We start from the raw sequence: 19847 nt of genomic DNA on the forward strand, positions 1-19847 counted from the left end.
AGTTGTGTAAGTAAGTGCGTGTGTGCGTGCGTGTGTGTGTGTGTGGTGGGGGGCCTGATGACACACGCCTCATTTATCAGCAGCAGAAAATCTGTTTCCACCCAACTGGTTAACTTGGGTAAACCGTGGGAGATATTTAAAAAAATCTTTACTGAGTCCAGGGTGTGACATAAAGAAAATAGTTGTTTTACCAATGTCCAAAAATAGACTTACTTTAAAAAATATAGCAATAGAAGGAAGTTTAAGTGCTGTAAATAGTCTAATTAAGTTCTTAAAATCAATATAAACCAAAGTTTAATACCGACATAAGAAAACACTGCATATTTGTTGTATAATTAAAAAAATAAGTGAAGTATGAAAAATACAGTTTCCTGTCCAAATGTCACAAGGGAAAATTTAACTCGATTTGTTAAAATACTAGAGTATACCATGCATTCATCATTTGCTTGGTTGAATTTGTTCAAGAGCTTCATTGCCTTCCTATCTCTAATGGCAGAAAAACCCAGGAATTTTTTTCTGTACCTTTTCTAGATCTAAGCCAAACTCATATATTGGTGGTGGTGAGGGGCTTGGAATTATGACTTGGGAGGGGAGAGAGGGTGGGGTGGTTGGGAGGTTCCCCTGACACCCATCTTTTCATAATGCTTCTTAAAAATTCTATGGCCCTATTATGCCCTATAGATACGCTTAGATTCAGTCAATAAGAAATAAACCACCTCGTAGATAAAGTGCTGATGAAGAAATAAAGTTGTTTGTTTGTTTGTTTAGTATAGGGTTTTACGGCGCTCGCAACTGCATAAGGTCATATGAGCGCGCGGGACACACCTAATACTTTTTCGTTGGTAGGAAATTTTGAATTTTGCCCGGGTGGCGGCCGAAGCCTACTCTTATCGATTTTAGACCACCAAGGGATCTTTAACGTGCGCAACTTGCACACGTGCCCTCCGAGATTTTTCGCCCTTGTCCGAGAAGGCTAGGTGTAGATCTTTCCTACCAGAAGATCAGGGGTGTGGCAGAAAGACAGCAGTTAGGAGGAGCCAAGGAGTAGCAGTAGAAAGGCTGCAGACAGAGTCAGGAGCCCAGAGGAGGGGGCAAAGGAGGTGAGGGGGTGGGGGCAGAAAGTGGAAATGAAAGCAGACAACAGAACATTGTTAGAGAGCAGGAAAGAATGAGAAAGGAGACATTTTTAGAGAAGAAAATTTTTTGGTCGCTACCCGGAATCGAACCCGGGACCTTTGAATGAGAGGCCAACACCTTAACCTCTAGGCCACGAGAGCCCCCCAAAATAAAGTTGTTTTGTTGTTATTTTTGTTTGTTTTAAAGCCTATCTTATCTTTATCTATTTAATAATACATTTACTTGTAAATATAGTCGTAGAAAGTACGCTCATATTTTATCTAGTCTAGATAGTACACCACAGCGCCCAGGTAAAAAAAAAAAAAAAATCAACAAAGGCCAAGTCTCGCCTACTGCGTGCGAGAGAGAGAAAAGCATGCCCAGTCCATTGCTTTAACGTGAACTCCTTCACACAGCTGACCAACTCAAACATGGCGGACGCCGCTATCGAGTAGGGCCATCGCGTAGCAAGGAGGCATACTCTCTATCTAACGCCTAATAGTGAAAATCTATGATCAGCATCCAATTTGCTACAGTCAACTATGGATGAGTTGATGTCGTCAGGTAAGTGAAAAAAAGATCAACTCACCCGAAGTGCAACTTAATCGTTGAAATCTGTAAAGAAGAGGTGCTGGGACCCGAGAAAAAGATCAATTCAAGCAGAGTCCACTGTGGTTAGTTTACTGACACAAATTACTGAAACAGAGGCCTTTCTTCCGTGTCCTGATGTCATATTTATTGTCAGACCTGCCACTTTAAGAAACCTAAAAATCAGAACACTCAGGGTGACTATCAAGCTGACTTAATTAAACATTTTCCATGAGTGCAAATAAATATATTTATCCATGTATATATACATGTATTCCCTGCGTGTGCATATGTGTGGGTGCTTTGTCATTTTTAAATCCTGTAGTATTACGTCAAGCACTTTTAGTCCAAGTGTCTAATACCCCCTCCCCGATAAGTCCCGAAAGACCCTTCAACCAGCGTGCATGAACTTAAGTCAACCCCATTAACGGGCGGTCCCCGACACAGGCGGAACTCACATGCGGAATCCATGAGTGACGCGAACATGCGATTGAAGCAGTTATACTGACGGGTCTTGATGACAGGTCCAACTAACAAGAACTCGGGCGAAGCTTGTTTTGAAAGTAACAGCAGAACTACGATATTGATCAATCATTTGTATGTCACAATCGTAAGAGAGCAATTGCCAAAACGTGAGACTCTCTTGAGACTCAGTGGTTCCAAAATTTTTTTCTTACCAATTTGACTCCCTTTTCTGTCAGTCTCAGATTCACATTTAGAGCTCATATTCCTACAGTATCAGAGCAAGGAGATGTAGGGTTTTGGAGATATGGGTCTATTGGTTTGGCAACCACTGTATTTCTTGTATGTAACAGTGACGACAAAAACAGATAAATATAATATAAGCAGCAAGGCAAATTATAGACTTTAAATTCCATTTGTTTAGTAAACAAACACTTTGTACACTATGAACTCCATTCATAATGGTAATATGAATGACAAGCATTGTAACAATGACGCAGTGCACAGAACATGTCATCATTGTTATCATGTACAAGAAAGGATACACATTGGACATTATCATTGACAACACATCACAATAGTGAAAGGCTGTACAAATACAGTTATCAAAGCCTCAGCACCAGAAAAACACACGTGTAAAACAATTTTTTAACTAATATGAGGCAAAAGCACAAAATCAATGGGGCTGACTTGTGCATAACAGTGATGACAAACATGACTTGTACATAACAATGATGACACAATGTACAGGAAAACACAAAGTCATGCCTCCAGAGAGAAAAGCACACTTTAAGAATTAAAAAAACAAACCAGGAGAGGTTTCTTTTGCTTTGAAACAGATATCAGGTCATATCAAAGACAGTAAACAATCACAATTACGTTGCTAATTATGACAAACAGTACTCGTACATAAACAGTGATGACAAAACATACTGGGAAAAGGTAAAATCATGCCTACAAAGAACAAATTTGCACTATGAGATACACAGATCAATAAAGGCGTATTTTGTTTCTAAATGAATCTTGCATGTATGAAATATATGTTGAAAACTTATTGATATTAGCAATTATGAAAAATATTACTTGTACATAACAATGATGACACAATGTATTGGAAAAAGGCATATCATGCCAACAAAGAACAAATGTGTACTTTTGAGTTAGACAAATAAACAAGGACATGTTTGTCTATTTGTTTGAGTAAAAAGAGCACGCATGACATAAAAAATGTTTACTCTGAGGACAATGTAATTTCTAGTACGTCGGTCAGTCTTGTACGGCTGCATGACGACACCCCAAACGTCATCACTGAGCACAAAAGCTAAATCTATAACCACAGAAATGATCCATCTCTCGAAGTTTGTTCACACATCACACTCCTGTTCCAGGAATCCAATGTAAACACCGCAATTTCACAAAAATATTCAATAGGGTAGCCTAAAAACACGCAATTTCAGTCCAGTACGTCACATTCAACGCAAGATTTCTGTGCGTAACCGAAGGTGACGGCAATGACTACTTTCGTTTTTCTCTTTCCCCCGTTGCTTCCGCTGTTCTGGGGAAGCGGGTAAGGGGAAGTCACTCAAGAAAACAATTATATCCGGGCACTGTTGATGATCCGTTCAAAACAAAAGTAGGCTAAAATTCGGACTTCCGGTACGTCGCAAAGTGACGCCAATAACGGCAAATGTTAAACAGCTGACCGAAATCGTAGATCTAGGAACCCGATGTTCCTTTCGCGCATCGCGGCTTTTGAACTACTGAATAAACGACGTAAAGCAAAAAGATTTAACCAGCTGTGGTGATTCTACTGAAAAATAATGGTGTTTTCTGAAACACCTAGTCCGTGACGACACCACTGACGCACAAGTGATCCGAATTATTCGTTTATTTGCAAACAACCGATTTCTTGAGCAAGTGAACCTTTCTCGATCACAAATAGCATAGAATCAAAGCACAGATTAAAAAAAAACACCCAAAAATACTACCTTTTGGACTTTCTTGGAAGTTTGCATTGGTGTGCTCAAAATGAGAGTCCAGGAATCACAAAAAACGAACATTTTTGGCAAAAAATTAACAAACTCAAGATAGTAAAGCTGACACTGGGTCTGAAACTGCTAATGCAGGTTCTACATCCTATACTTAACATATATATGTATAAGTTTTGGAGGAATAAATACTAATGCATCACATTTTATGCACACTAATGTGAGATGTATACATGTGTTTCCCCCCACGTTTTGGCAATGGCTCAAGAGTAACAGTTATCAGGAAATCATTGAAGAATTCGGAGTGGTAACAAAAGCGAAAGTAGACCTTGAGAATGTTCCATAAGTTGGAATGCCATATGATACAACTTCTATTACAGTTTACAGTTGAAACAGAAACAACATGTGCGAGCAAAGCTCCAACAAAGGATATTCAGAAAAATAATGTTCAGAGTACCTGCTGACAAAAAGTTCAACAGGTCCTTTCCGCCACAGAGAAGGAAAAGTTTTCAGAAAAATCAGGAGCAACAGACGGAAAAAAATATTGGGATCACAGTCGAAATCAGGAAAAACGAGATGCTTGAGATTTGGGGGAAAAAAATCGGGATATCCTGATTAAATGCACATGAGTGGTGGGTCTGTTTTTTCACCTATTCTTGTATTTTTTTTGGGAATTGACTATTTCTCGGAACGCTCAGGAAAATATACTAGGCCTCTGTTTCTCCGAACAGTTTCCGTCCTCAATTAAAAAAAAAATTTGCGAGAGTTCGGCATCATCTTTCATTCTGTTATTCTGTGAGGACTAAGAAGAAGCATTTTTTAAATCGAATTCAAACATAGCTTGATATGAACAGAGTAAGGAAGAGGGAAGGAGGGAGGAGGGAGGGGGGGAGAGAGAGAGAGAGGGAGAGGGAGAGAGAGAGAGAGAGAGAGAGAGAGAGAGAGAGAGAGAGAGAGACAAGACAGATGGAGATAGCTAGTCAAACAGAGAGCCAGAGAGAGAAACCCAGAGAGAAACAGACAGAAACCCAGAGAGAAACAGAGAAGGAACCAGCAGAGACAGAGAGAAAGGAGTAAAAGCTGGCAGAGACAAGCAGGCATAATCAGCACCCTTGGGGATCACTTGATCCGCCTCTATATAGACCGGTTTTAAGAATTACTTAAATTTTCCACCTGTTTCCACTGGCTCTTCGCAGTTTTTTTGTGTGCATGTCTTTGCCCTATGTTTTCAAACAAGCTGTGGATCTTTCCCCAGGCTTTATTTTACCGAGCATTAGTAGAAATAAAATTCAAGTTTATTTTTCCGAGCGTTCTGAGAAATAGAGCCAGCCTTTTTTAAAAAGCCTAATAATACAAACTTCAAACCTGAAAACCCGAACAAATTTCCTCTTCTCCTAGCGGTGATTTAAAAAACCTTTGTACTCAACTCATCGATTGGCTTTGACCTTTACAGAGAGAAATTAACCAGTAAGGTTAAGATGCCCCGTGCAGTTTTCCTAAAAAAGGAAAATAACAATCTAAAAATCACTGGATTATGACAAGAATCTCTACCTCGCACTCAAGCACACTCAGCATTAAGTACGCTTTTATGCTTTTCCCCTGATGACCGTGCTTAAAGCCGACATCGACTGTATCGTGTTTTGCACTTTGTATTTTTTAGATCGCTTATCATTTTTGAATGGCTCATTCGATCAGCTTTAAGAAAAGATGTGGTTTTATATGCCTTTTATCATCTGTTCAACCGTCCGTAAAAGGTAATTTTTCAGTAGCAGTAGCAGGTATACTTCTCGGGTATCTCAGCTGACCCCCCCCCCCCCCCCCCGCCAAACCCCAATGTTTACCACCGATTGGTCGTGGAAGCGGGGCATTTTTGGCAGGTTACTTCCGGGGAAACGCTGAGCACTTCTAGAGTTAAATAACAAACACTTACAAGGGCTGCTTGGAATATTTAGCCAAGAAATCCAATGACTACACCAAAGTAAAGTTCAAAATGGTGCCAGCCACTTGCCCATTGTTACTGGGAAATTGGAATAAAAAACACAAACAAACAAGCCAATGTGTATAGAGGGGCTTTTTTGTTGTTTTTTATCTCTGTCGATTAATCAAATACAAGATCTAGGCCTTTGCTTTATAAAAAGAAAATTGGTCGAAATTTTATAACATAGGATAGATAGGCCTACAACTACAACAGTTACAACTTTTCTGAAATATATCCTCCTGTAGAGTTGTAATGAATGACTCAGACTCTAAAACAGTAGATCTAGACTCTAGCATATTTGGATACCAGTGAACTCGTCACATACCTTCAGTGATATCGTCACAGTTATTTCGTCACATAGGTTGGAGAAAATTCGGCCACGGGGCAACTTTAACGCTGCTTCAACCTAGACTAGGCTTTTGCGTATCATTTGACCCATGTGTCGTTGCACATTTGATTCTATCTAAAAATAAAATCTGTGCGTCCTAGGCTTCCACTTGTTTCTCTTTTAAGTCAAAAAGCTCCAGAGAACTCCATCTCCGTGTACTTTTCAATCTTAAAGCTGAGTGCAATTTCAACAGGGCGAAAAGGGGCAACTTGGATGTGATGTCAAGGGACATGACTATTATCTTTACTGTGAGGACAAGACAATTAAGGGAGTGGCACGCCTTTGGACGATGTCACAAGGTGCCGCGGGAACATAGGCGGAGATCGTCTGAGAGACTCACTGAGAGATTCAGTCGCAGACAGGACAGGGACAAGGCAATTGGACGGGGGCCCCCTGACAGACCCAACTCATCGGACCGCCAGGTAACTTTACACTTCGACAGGGGGTGAAGCAAAAGTTAGGCCTTCAATCAGATTGAAGATTGAATAATTGGAAGGGGAAAAAAAAGCTAAGAAATGGAATAAGACAGACACAGGTAAATTTAAAGAAAAGGCCCAAACCCATTCTTACGCCAGCTGTTTTTACTCTAGATCTACTTCCGTTTTTGTTTCCCATTGTGTAATAGATCTACATCTAGATCTATGTGTATAAATTTGTAAGGCGTTAGGTCAGGACCACTCTTCCTGAAGAGTGCCATTCACTGTTATTTGGATTCTTTTTTCCGGTGAACTTGCCACACACGTTTTTCAGCTGTGACGAGTTCACAGCCTTCACTGGCTCCCATCATATTCATGGGTGTATGGAATTTTTTCTAAATCTAGATCTAGATCTAAGTACACATAGATCTAGATAACAAGTCTGACCTGAGGCACCACTGCCACCGAGTCTGAGACTGGGACTGGAGGGGGAGAGCCATAGTAGCCTCAAGATTCTATCATGTGAAAATCAGTTGATAATGATAGGCTACAACTACCACAAGTGACAAGGGACATATGGTCCAGATCAAGGAGAGAACGTAGACGTGCAGCCATTGTTTTGTAATCTATGCTTTTCATCCACAGTAATAGCTGTAAAAAAAGTTACTGCCTGTAGCAGGGGGGTGGGTCAGTCTAGCCCTTCTTGTGTGTGTCTAATTGGTAGGTCAGATCTGGGACAAGTCCAGCGGACCCTGATGATTGGACTTTCGAGTCCGATTTGTGTGCATGGGTCGTTAAAAGCAATAATTTTCCTCTAATCACAATCACGTGAAAGAAAATACCAGCAACAAAAGAGGTCTCAACAAAGTTTGCGAACGCTCCATTAGGATACTCAGTTGGACAGAACATGCATAAGTCAAGACTAAATTCATTTTCTCTTCTCGGACTTCATAAACATCACTCCCGACTCACCGCCATCTTGAAATGATAGCTTTACCCACAATTCATTGCATACAATCAAACAAAATGGCTGCGGTGTCTGAGCGTGATGTATCGTAGAACAATACCCAGACCTAGGTTGCAGTTTTCTGTAACATTTTGCATTGTGTTTTACGAAGGAGCAGCTATTATTTAAGGATCGTCACGTAAATAGGCACCTGCTTCTGGGTGCCCTTCATTCGTGAAAGTGCAGTCTTACCCGAAGGTCTTACATCGTGCTTCAGCGGCTGTCGGACAAGCCAGGGAAGCCGACGGCTTCAGAGCGTCCATTTATTTGGTCAGTGCCATTGCGTAGTGCCACCACTAGCCGAGAGCCCCTGGCCGCAGGGGGTTACGATTGCACATTTTTGCAATGGAGGCTGTGGATGGCAGTGAACTCGACCATGACTCTTCAAATGAATCAAAAACGAAGGAAAAGTTAAAAGGTTTGAAGTCTGCTATCTCAGCAGTGTTGTTTACTTTTTACTTTTTCCCACAGCCACAGCGTACACTGTTTGTTACTGTGACTGTTACACTTTTACTTTTATAAAATTTATTACACACACAACTAGAGTCTACACAGTCACTACTACTTACTACTAGATTCTAGATCTAGAAATCTAGATTCTAGATCTAGATTGTATACTATCATGTAGACACTAGTCACTAAACTACTTTTGTCTCTAAATCTTTCCCTGCACTAAATTAGTCTAAATCGTCGGTAAATTTTTACTTTCACTCCCGCTCACAGAGATGCACTGTTTCAGGGGTCAAACTGCAGTACTGTTTGCTACAGATCACACATAAAGCCACTAAAACTGTCGCAAATCAATTATTTTCAAGACAATTTCAAATCTAACTGTAAAATGTCAAATTATGGGTAAAAACAGGGGGGCATGCCCCCCTGTAACCCCCCAGATTTTCTTTTACCCCAGTGGTGGGGCAGGCCCCCCTGGAACCCCCCGATTGGTCCAAAGCACGTCTATCTCGGTTAAAAACAATAAACGCAGTGGCTATTTTTACGGCGAGCCGTAAAGATAGCCTCCCAGGCTATTTTTACGGCGTGCCGTAAAGATAGCCTCCCAGTGAGTCCCAGGCTATTTTTACGGCGATCCTCGAAAAGTGACCCTACTCTGCCTCTCATGTACGCGACATGCCTCAATGTATTAGATCTAGGCCTATAGGGGTCGTTCAAAATATAAACTTACACCTCAGAGGGGAAAGGGTGTCTTTGGCTTTTCTGTAAGAAAAGTGGAAGATTGGGTGGGGAGGAGGTGAGATGAACGTTTTGCTCATGACTGGGTAGAAAAGGTAAAAGAAAAAGTGGATAAATGTCAGTAACAAGACCCAGATCTGCATGATCACTGCAGATCCCCGTTGTTTTTTTTGGTTTTTTGTTGTTGTTTTTTTTAGGGGAGGGGGGGGGGGGGGTTACAAATAATTTTGAAATTATGATGAAAATTCTGTAGGTGGACATCTAATTTCTTAATGTTTCTTTGTAGAAAGTGGCTATTCTCACCCGCCCGGAAGTTCTCGCAAGATCAACCCCTCCCCTCTTCTCTCTCTCTCTGTCTCTTTCTGAATACTGTCTATCAGTGTGGACGTTCAAATTGACCAAAACAAAGTTAAAAAGTGATGTTAGAACACAAAAGTAAATTAATTTGGTTGTCTACAAAGATGCTACGGCTATTTAACTTTTCGAATCGAGCCGAACTACGCGGGTCGCCATTTTGTTTTGCCCGGAAATTCTCGCGCTACTCCTCTCTCTCTTTCTCTCTCTCTCTCCACTACCCACAGACAAAATTGTACGCTTTTAGTAGGCTACAGTTGTAATGGAACGTTTGTTCACGGCACAGAATTCTACAATTTTTCTGTTATCACAGTGTAGAATTCTGTGGTTTAGGGTGAACGCAAAATTTGGTGAACGCGCACCGGGTGAGAATAGCCACAAGACTCGCCTGCACTATTCTCACTCCGGGTGAGAATAGAGGTGGCCCTCTTTGTAACTTTGCAACTGTTTTGTTGATCTTTTAATGTCTTGATGTCTTTTATTTGTAAGGCACGTACCTATTGCATTGACAACAGTCTCAATGTCTTCCACATATATGCGTTCTTTCACTTTCTAGTTCATATGGTTTGATTAAATTGTATTAACTGAAATGTTCTTTTTACGGCGGTCACAAACTGATGACGTAGTACACGTTTTTCAGTCTTATAAATTCCGTCTTGGCTTGTAGGTCTCGTAGGCTACTACCTTATTTGTTATTTTATACTACATTTTACTAAATGACTAAACTAATGTAACATACTTTGAGCTGGTTAAAACCGAGAGTAAGGCACTATAATTAAATGTCCTCTATTATTAGTATTATCATAATTATAGTCTTTATTCTGGACTTAAACAATTCAATGTTTTTATGTTCTTTACTAGGACCTTGTTGTTGTGGGATTCTTTGAAATAATAAAATAGATCGCATTTTTTAAGTTTTTGTGTTTTGTTTTCTGATGTGCTCATATTATTACTGTCCTTTTTTACGGGGAACAGCTCACCCCAAGGGTGATTCTTTTTCCGATTCATATTTAGGAAAAAAAATTATGCAGGCATAAGAAATAATGAACAAAGTAAATTTTGATAAGTCGGAAAATATGAAAGTTGCCATGGAATGGAAACTTTACAGCACCAACATGCAAAACAAACAATAATTTAAAAAAAACGAAGGCTTCTTACTCTCTAACAAAATTGCATGAAAATTGGTGGAATGGTAGAAGATACTATGGTCAATCGTACTGAGCAAAATTTTGAAATTTGAATGTTAAAAAAATATATATGTGTTCCTGTACCCTGAAATTGCATCACAATAATTAATAAATTAATCATTGTGAACGCAAAAATTTTTTTTTTTACACCTCTATCAAAAATCTGCTCAGTGCAAATTATAAGGAAGGAGGAACATTTTAAAGGCATTCCCAAGGCGAAAAGTGTTAACTTCAAAATGGCCGCTCTTCTTGTGGGTGTGGTACATGTAGTGATGTCAGTGAATGAGATGATGATGCTGGCAGTGGCAGTGATGATGGTAATGATAGTGACGAGGAGGTGATGGTGGTGGTGATGATAAAGAGAGGGTGAATGATGATGGTGGGGAGAAGAAGGAAGAGGTGGTGGTGGAGGAAGGGAGAAGGAAGATGAAGAAGAGAATAGAATACGGTGAAGAGGAGGAAATGGAAAACCTATGGGGCTGTTCAAATATAATCTTACACTTTTGGGGACTTTTTTAAAACACAAAACCCAATACCACTTTTCTCACATTTGCCTCCAACCCCCACCTACACCAATTTAATATTAGTAATTTTACCGATCTTCAATTTCCATTATTATTTTAAAGATACCTGTACTATACGTGGCTTTTTTTAACTAACTTGTAAAAAAAAAAAGATCATTTCAGTTAATACAATTTAATCAAACCATATGGACTAAAAAGAAACGCATTTATGTGGAAGACATTGAGACTGTTGTCAATCCAATAGGTACGTGTCTTACAAATAAAAGACATTAAAAGATCAACAAAACAGTTGCAAAGTTATAAAGAAACATTAAGAAATTAGATGTCCACCTACAGAATTTTCATCATAATTTCAAAATTATTTGTACCCCCCCTCCCCTAAAAAAACAACAACAAAAAGCAAAAAAAACAACGGGGATCTGCAGTGATCATGCAGATCTGGGTCTTGTTACTGGCATTTATCCACTTTTTCTTTTACCTTTTCTTCCCAGTCATGAGCAAAACGTTCATCTCACAGAAGTGTCATATTTGGTTAACCTCCCCACCCAATCTTACATTTTTCTTACAGAAGCCAAAGACACCCTTTCCCCTCTGAGGTGTAAGTTTATATTTTGAACGACCCCTATAGGCCTAGATCTAATACATTGAGGCATGTCGCGTACATGAGAGGCGGAGTAGGGTCGCTTTTCGAGGATCGCCGTAAAAATAGCCTGGGACTCACTGGGAGGCTATCTTTACGGCTCGCCGTAAAAATAGCCACTGCGAACAATAAAATATTTTAAAAACTATTAATTTGCGACGGAAATGAAGTTGATATTCGTGTTCTGGGCATCAATATTTAGTAGAAAATAGACAACTGGTAGCCGAGTGTGAGACGGGAGGGAAAGTTTAAAAAAATATCAAATCGTCTTATTATCATCATGTCGGCATGCTTTTTAAAACGGCTGTAGTTATTCGCACTGGGTGTGTGAATACTATGGAATTGTATTCGAATACTATGAAATTTTAATCGCACTGGGTGTGTGAATACTGTGAAATTTTATTCGCTCAGGGTGTGTGAATACTGTGAAATTAAATGTTATTCGCACAGGGTGTAGTGTGAATACTATGAAATTATAAATATTCGCACTTGTAAGTAATGTAAGGTGTGTGAATACTACAAAATATTATTGGCACGGGGCGTTTCAAAAGAAGGTTGGAAATTATCTAGATCTAGATCTGGGCATTCCTCTTTTTTTCATCCTCATTCACGTAGGGATGCTCCTCTTTTTGAGCCAAATAAAAAGGCCTGCACTATTTCTCCGAACGTTCAGGATAATAAAGCTGGGCACTATTTCTCAGAACGTTCGGGAAAATAAAGCTGGGCACTATTTCTCCGAACACTTTGAAATCACATCCTTTCCGCAAATTTTCTGATATTATATAGATCTATAATTATAGTATAGGCCTACCAAAGATTGTTCATATTACAATATGGTTCAATCGGTCCAAAAAATGTCCGCAGTAAATATTTATATAAAGAAATGCCACAGTTCCAAACAGTTTTTCGCTACAGATATGACGTGTTGCCTATGAAGGGTGCTGCTCTTAAACTTAATGTGTTGTGTTCACTTGTGTGCTGTCTAGATCTAGATCTAGATCTACAGAGAGTTATTGATAAAAACACATAGCACTATTACTACTATTAGAACTAGCATCTGCGTTTGTCGCGGCCACGACCAATCAGTCGTGGCTCGATTTTTTGGCATTTTTTGGTGCCCGACTCAGGGAATAAAAGGCGAAGAAAAAAAAAAGAAAAAAGTAAGAAACCGAACCTCTTTACTTTTGAAAGAAAGTTCACCTAGCTTCACTTCGTCTCTTTCTCACTTGTTGTCACCACGTTGATTTGTTGAATACGTTACAGTTACTTTTATTTTTCCCCCTTTGTGGTGTTTTATTCTGTTAGTGTGTATTTCTTTCTTTCTTGTTATTGTTCTGATGTGTTGTTTTTCTATCAATTTTTTTTTGTTGGGGAAAAATGGGGGGGGGGGGGGGGGGAATGTTGTATAGTGTAACGTCATTTAATTTGATGTTCCTACCTTCATTAGATTCTAAATATATATATATATATATACATGTATATATATATAATTTAAATGTACATGTTATGTTAGAGCGTACGTTCCACCAAAATTGATTACATGTACTGACAATGGCAGGCCCCTTAATGTGTATGATTCCAAAATTTACATGTAATATCCTGTACTTTGTTTTAAAATTACGCACATTTAGGGTTAAAACAGCCAATCTTCTTCGGACAGGTGGACTCACGCCCTTATTTTTGTTAATTTTTGTGGTTGTTTATGGGCTGTTCTAATTTTGATTTCATTCGGTTGTGAAACCTTTCTTCTTCACGTTTTTACAATGATCTAAAAATCTATAGACTAGCTCTTGAAAATTGAAATAGATTAGATATAGACCTGAAAATTTGCTCCTCTGTGTGTGTGTGTGTGTGTGTGTGTGTGTGTGTGTGTGTGTGTGTGCATGTGTGTGTGTGTATGCATGTGTGTGTGTGTATGCATGTGCGTGTGTCTGTGTGTGGTAGTAAGTGTGTAAGTGGAGAGTGAGGAGCGTGTGTGTGTTTGTTTTTCGGGCTTTATTTCAGCCTTTATTCAGTAACAGTTCAAAGTATACAAAAATAGAAACACAGGATCCATTCACTCCAGGGCTCATGAGTCGTTCCTCTCTTTCAGTTTCACTCATTCATTCAATTCCCGTGTTCTCTCCCGCGGCTCATCCCCGTCCGCATGACTTTCACACCCCACCCCCTCCTTCCAGGCTCACACAAAGAAAATCTTACCCATTCCCTTGCACCCTGCGAACCATGGACAATAATATAGGCAAAACACTGCCTTAGCCGCATTCCTTTCGTTTGTGAGCTGTGGACCAGGCCAGGGGGGTCGGTGTTGTCGTTTTGTAGTTGCTGTCACCTGTGGATACACTCGTACATTCTTCCTTTCACCCGCTCTTTCACTCACAGTCTCTCCATCCACAGCTCAGCTCGTCATACGTTCAAAAGTTGCCCACTGATCATGTTTAGTTAATGTGGGTATAAGTTTGTGTGTGTACATGTGCATGATGGTGGTGGGTGTGTGGTGGGTATTACTGAAGGTTGTCTGTAGGCGGGCTTGCCATGCGGTGTTCCTTCCCAGACCAGAGTAGGCCTGGGCGGGACTTGGACTTGAGACTTGAAATTCTCATGCCCATCAAGTAGTGTTTGAGACCAAGTACAGTCCATGCCGGCTTTAAGCACGGTCATCGGGAGGAAGCTCAAGCGTGCTTAAAGCCGAAGCGTGCTTAAGTGCGAAGTAGACATAATCCAGAGATTTTCATGTAGAAAATTCCCCGTGCTATTTCCCTTTGTTTGTAAGTAGGCCTATAGCGGTCCCGCAAAAGTGTGCACTGTTATTATGTGTTATTTAGACACCCGCCTTGGTAGTATTTGTTCGCTTGTTTTTTTTATATTTTGTGGTCGAATGGGAAATGAAAACTTAATTTAGACGGCCAGTCACGATACAGTACACTAAGCCTACCTGTAACACACTGCCGGTGCGTACCCTGCCCGCTGTGCCACTCATACCATCGCCTTCATCCCACCTCGCGCGTGATACACAATCAGGATTAATGGATAGCGAAGGTCAAAGGTGAAATTGCAGCCAGCCTCCCTTTTTGGTCTCCCCGACTCTCTTTGTATTTTTTTTTGGTCGTGTGTAGCTTTGCCCTAGGCCTAGGCTAGATCCTATGTCCGCGCGCGGGGCTGTGTGCATCTCTCTGCCTTCCTCTCCGCCCGTGTGAGTGTGTGTCCATCACTTGCGTTCTTTGTGTTTCTCTCGACACACTCCACTGCTGCGGTGTAAACTGTGTTCGAACTTCGATGTCTCATCATGAAAATATTGACTGTCTTGTAAATGAAGCGTGCTTGAAGCCGAAGTTACCGTGCTTAAAGGCGTGAAATTTATATATATAGCAAAAATTCGGTAAGAGCCGTTTAGCGTGCTTGAGTCCGAAACGTGCTTAAGGCCGGCGTGCTTAAAGCCGGCACGGACTGTATTTAGAACTGAGCAAGTCCAAGTCTTGCGTGGCCTAGCAAAATAGATCTATCCCTCAATCAAAAGATACAATTATTTTAACGTACAGTAGATCTACAAACTTTGAGTAAAGAGTCAGTGAACCAATGTCTAAAGAAATGCTAAAAATTGGCATGTTTCTTATTAATTTAGTGCTTTCAGTTTGATTGTTTGAATTCAAATACACCTACCACCCCTACTACTTGCTCGGACTTGCTCGTCCTAGGCGGCTTGGTTGAGTCCATTTCTTCGATAAGGGGTAGGTAGTACCACCCCTATTACTTGCTAGGATTTGCTCGCCTTTGGCGTATTGGTTGAGTCCACTTCCTCGATAAGGGGTAGACAGGCCTAGGCCTGGATAAGGCTTCAATGCCATCATTGCCATCCAAGGCTGAAGCAATTCCTGAGTTTATTAATACAACAGAGAACAGAACAAAAAAATAAAAAGCGAAGAAAAATCAATAAAAAAAAAAAAAATCAACCAAACAAGTATCACAAAGATGTTCCATACATCTCAACAAAGGTGGTTGGTTGGAGAACAACAAAATAATGATAACGATAAAGGGAAGTAATGCTGATGGCTTTACTATCAAAGCGACTACATTGTATTCATGTTACATGTATACTTTATTACGCCCCCTGGACTTGAGACTTGAAAGTCCTATTTTTTTCAATTCTGCCCAAGCCTAGACCAGAGGCAGAATGAAAGTTGGCGCCGAACTCTCGCAATAATTAGGCAAAAAACCACGAGGCCGGAAACCGTTCGGAGAAATAAAGATCGACACTATTTCCCCGAACGTTCGGAGAAATAGTCACTTCGAAATAAAAAAGTCCTCAAAATTTGGTGGCGCCCTCTTCGAAAAAGTGCGGACTTTGCAAACAGACCCTACTTGGACTTGTGTGAAAAACAATAAAAGTTAATTTAACAGACTAATTTATCCTATTCTTCTCTGGAGAAAGGAAAGAGCTTCAAAACAACGGAACAAAGACTCTAGCGCCATCTGGAAGCAATGCGCTGACTTGAACTGCGAACACTTTTCGGGCTGAGTGAACAATCTTGTAAAGTTTATTATTATCTATCTTTGGTAGGGATGGATCTAGACTCTAGATCTAATTCTAATTGTGCAATGCGAAACAAAAAACCCCCAACAACTCAAATTGGAATTCAAGTTGCGTATTGTGTCAATGATAATGACTCAAATGATCTCTCTTTTTTCCGGCCTTTGTTTTCCTACGCATTGAGAGAGACAGAGAGATGAGAGCATGCTTAATTTAACCCTAAATTTGAAACAAGTTATAACTATTCTAGATCTAGATCTAGTGTCCATTTGTTTTAACATTTAACGAAGTGTATACTGACCCGGTAACCGGGAACAAAGTCACGAAGTATACAGACCCGGTAGGGGAACTCATTTTGTGATTTCGGAAAGTTTCAGCGCCCAGACCCGGTAGTGTGTGTGTGAGAGAGAGAGAGAGAGAGAGAGAGAGAGAGAGAGAGAGAGAGAGAGAGAGAGAGAGAGAGAGAGAGAGAGAGAGGGAGGGAGGGAGGGAGGGAGCGAGAGAGCGAGAGAGCGAGCAGGGGGAAGTGCTAGCAAAATATATGACTTGCCCCAGTTGGCAGGAGGGAACGAGAGAAAGATAGAGTGGGAAATATGTGGGGGGGGGGGGGGAGAAAGACAGAGACATACAAAGAAAAAGAGAATGCGTGCGACACACAGGGACAGGGAGGGAGAGAGAGAGAGAGAGAGAGAGAGACATTGTTCTTTTCTGTAATTCCTCCAACTCCAAAACAGAGATAAAACGTCCGTTCATCGAAAAGACATCCGCAATCTTCATTTAGATCTAGAATCTAGATCTAGGCTAGCCTCGAAACTAGATCAATGATTTATGTCTGTCTAGATCTGACCTAGGCCATATTTTTTTATATAGATCTAGAAGAACCTAGTTCTACCGTGAGCCAAGAGGGCGCTGAAACTTTCCGAAATCACAAAAGAGTTCCCCTACCGGGTCTGTATACTTTGTGACTTTGTTCCCGGTTACCGGGTCTGTATACACTCCCAACATTTAAAGCCTTGCGAAAAGGTGGGATACCCGGGTGTGACAAACGAGGTCCAAAATCTACGTAGGCTCGACCCTGTGCAAATAAAATTATTTCTTATTCGCACACCCGGTGTGAATAATATTAATTCTTATGCGCACACCCGGTGTGAATTATCACTTCCTTTTAAAACTCAGTACTAGATCTAGATCTATATTTTCCCCCCTCCCATCATAGCAAGAAATATAATATATGGTGCAGAGAGCATTTTTTGCTCAGAGAATCCAAGAGGAGAATTTCATTGGACATTCTCCAGCATCTCGTGGACAATCCTAATGAAGAACTCTTTTACAGTCAGCATCTTGGAAAGGTTTTCCCAAAGGCCGTCTTTATTCGGACTCGAGTCTGAATAACATTTTTTCGTATTTGGACTCGAGTCCGAATAAAAAAATTTCTTATTCGGACTTGAGTCCAAATATGAAAAAATGTTATTCGGACTCGGGTCAGGAAAAAAGGAAGTGTCTTCGTTCTATAGATCTAACGTTCAGTGCTTCCAATTTTCTGCCATTTTTTAGTTTCCCCCCACACCTTTTCTACCGATCCGATGCCCGCCGCCTCATTGATACGCCCCCCCCCCCAACCCCATGTTTCCCACTTTCTTTGTTGTAGAAAAAGGTAAAATTGAAGATTAGCAGACCATCTGGCACCTGCATATTATGAGCTGTGTAAAAAAAAAAAGACCGATTCCCGTTCAAATACACAAGCCTGTGTCATCTCGATTGTTTACCAAGAAAAAGTTGTGTTGCTGTGTAGAGAGCATACGTCAACTTTTGATTCCATAGACCAGCGCACAATTCATTACGTAGATCTACGTCAAGACTAGCTTATTATTGTATAATGATCAGTTGCCGGGGGAAAAAAGACTGACGCGTATGCGACGTTCAACGCCCGGACCGATAGTACCCCCCTCCCCGACACGCACACAGCCACACGTGTGCAGGCCGCCCATTCGACCCCGACACACGCTTACGAGCCATCTTTAATTGCTTCTGATGACCTCTTGACAAATAAACATTTATTAGAACTTTTCAGGCAGGCCTCAAATTCATCATAAGATAAAAACTCGGCTCCTGCACAAAACGCCATTTTGCCTGAAGTGATCCCAGTCTCTACCCAGCCAGAGGCGAGTCACGAGTGAGGCAGGACAGGAAGCCGGAGTCACGGTCTCAGGAAGTCGGAAGTCGGAAGTGATGTCATGCTGGACAAGAATCAGAGTCCGAATAACATTTTTTCATATTCGGACTCGAGTCCGAATAGTCACTTCGTTTCCCAAACTTACGTGCCGGGGCTCCCCATTACGCACAAATGTGCATATTACGATTTAAGCCAGCAGATTACCCCCTTTTAAGTTTCGGTGGTGCGTGAGCGTTACTCTTTAAAATTTCATTTTGGGGGTTTGCATACGCTTTAACACAGGTGGTGTGCGTCAGGCAAGCGTCATTTCCCCACTTCTCAACCCCGAATCCATGACTTGACAACACACCCACACGCTCACGACAGTCACCTTTTGTCTGTGACTCTGTGTCAGAAGCAGTCGACCTACTTATCAGCTGCGCGCCCTTTCCGGGAACACAGGCTTGCCTCAGCAGAGAAGCTCCGCCCACATTCTGATCGCTTTGCATTTGCTGGTGCCGTGCCTTGAGTTTACCCAGGCCGTGAGATTACCCCCCACCCTTCTTTAACACACTAGTAAACATGAATTGTCCGCCATCGAAAGTCTGGAAAAACTGGAATGTATACCTTGGGATGGCTCTGATAATGAATCAGTTTATTTTCTAAACCTGCCACTCATCCCAATTTAATCGCGGTATCCAGATTTTTTGCTCCAAATTTCAAGCATCCCGATTTTGTTATTTCAACTGTAATGGAAGTAGTATTGATTTGGCTTTTCGACTTGGGACTGTCTCAAGATCTGCTTTTGCTTTTGTTTCCATCCAGAATTCTCCAAATTGCGACACACTTCTGTTCTTTCTTTCTTTTTTTTTTTTTGGTAAGTGTTTTATGACGCTCGCAACTGCATAATGTCATATGAGTGCGCAGGACACATTTATTAAACATTTTCAGTTGGTAGGAAATTTTTAATTTTGCCCGGGTGGCGTCCGAAGCCTACTGTTATTGATTTTAGACCACCAAGGGATCTTTAACATGTGCAACTTGCACACTGGCCCTCCCGAGATTTTTTCGCCCTTGTCTGAGAAGGCTAGGTGTAGATCTTTCCTACCAGAAGATCAGGGCTGTAGCTGAAAGACAGCAGTAAGAAGGAGCCCCAGGAGTAGCTGAAGAAAGGCTGCAGAAAGAGTCAGAAGCCGAGAGGAGGGGTCAAAGGAGGTGAGGGGGTGGGGGCAGAAAGAGGAGACAAAGGCAGAAAACAGAATATTGTCCCGTTGTGCTAGAGAGTAGGAAAGGAGGTGAGAAGCGATAATTTTAGAGAAGAAAATTTTCGGTCGC

At 41.0% G+C, this 19847-nt stretch overlaps 1 protein-coding gene across 1 annotated transcript in view; it reads left to right on the forward strand.

The window, feature by feature from the left end:
• The first annotated feature begins 7941 nt into the window (after window positions 1-7941).
• LOC101852537 (titin) overlaps window positions 7942-19847 on the forward strand; it is a 60727-nt gene continuing 48821 nt past the window's right edge. The window contains exon 1 of the mRNA XM_035968534.1: window positions 7942-8360. Coding sequence (XP_035824427.1) covers window positions 8288-8360 — 73 coding nt within the window. The 5' untranslated portion in view covers window positions 7942-8287. The remainder of the gene's footprint in view (window positions 8361-19847) is intronic.

The sequence above is a fragment of the Aplysia californica genome, unplaced genomic scaffold (genome assembly GCF_000002075.1).
Source record: "Aplysia californica isolate F4 #8 unplaced genomic scaffold, AplCal3.0 scaffold00066, whole genome shotgun sequence".
Lineage (NCBI taxonomy): Eukaryota > Metazoa > Mollusca > Gastropoda > Aplysiida > Aplysiidae > Aplysia > Aplysia californica.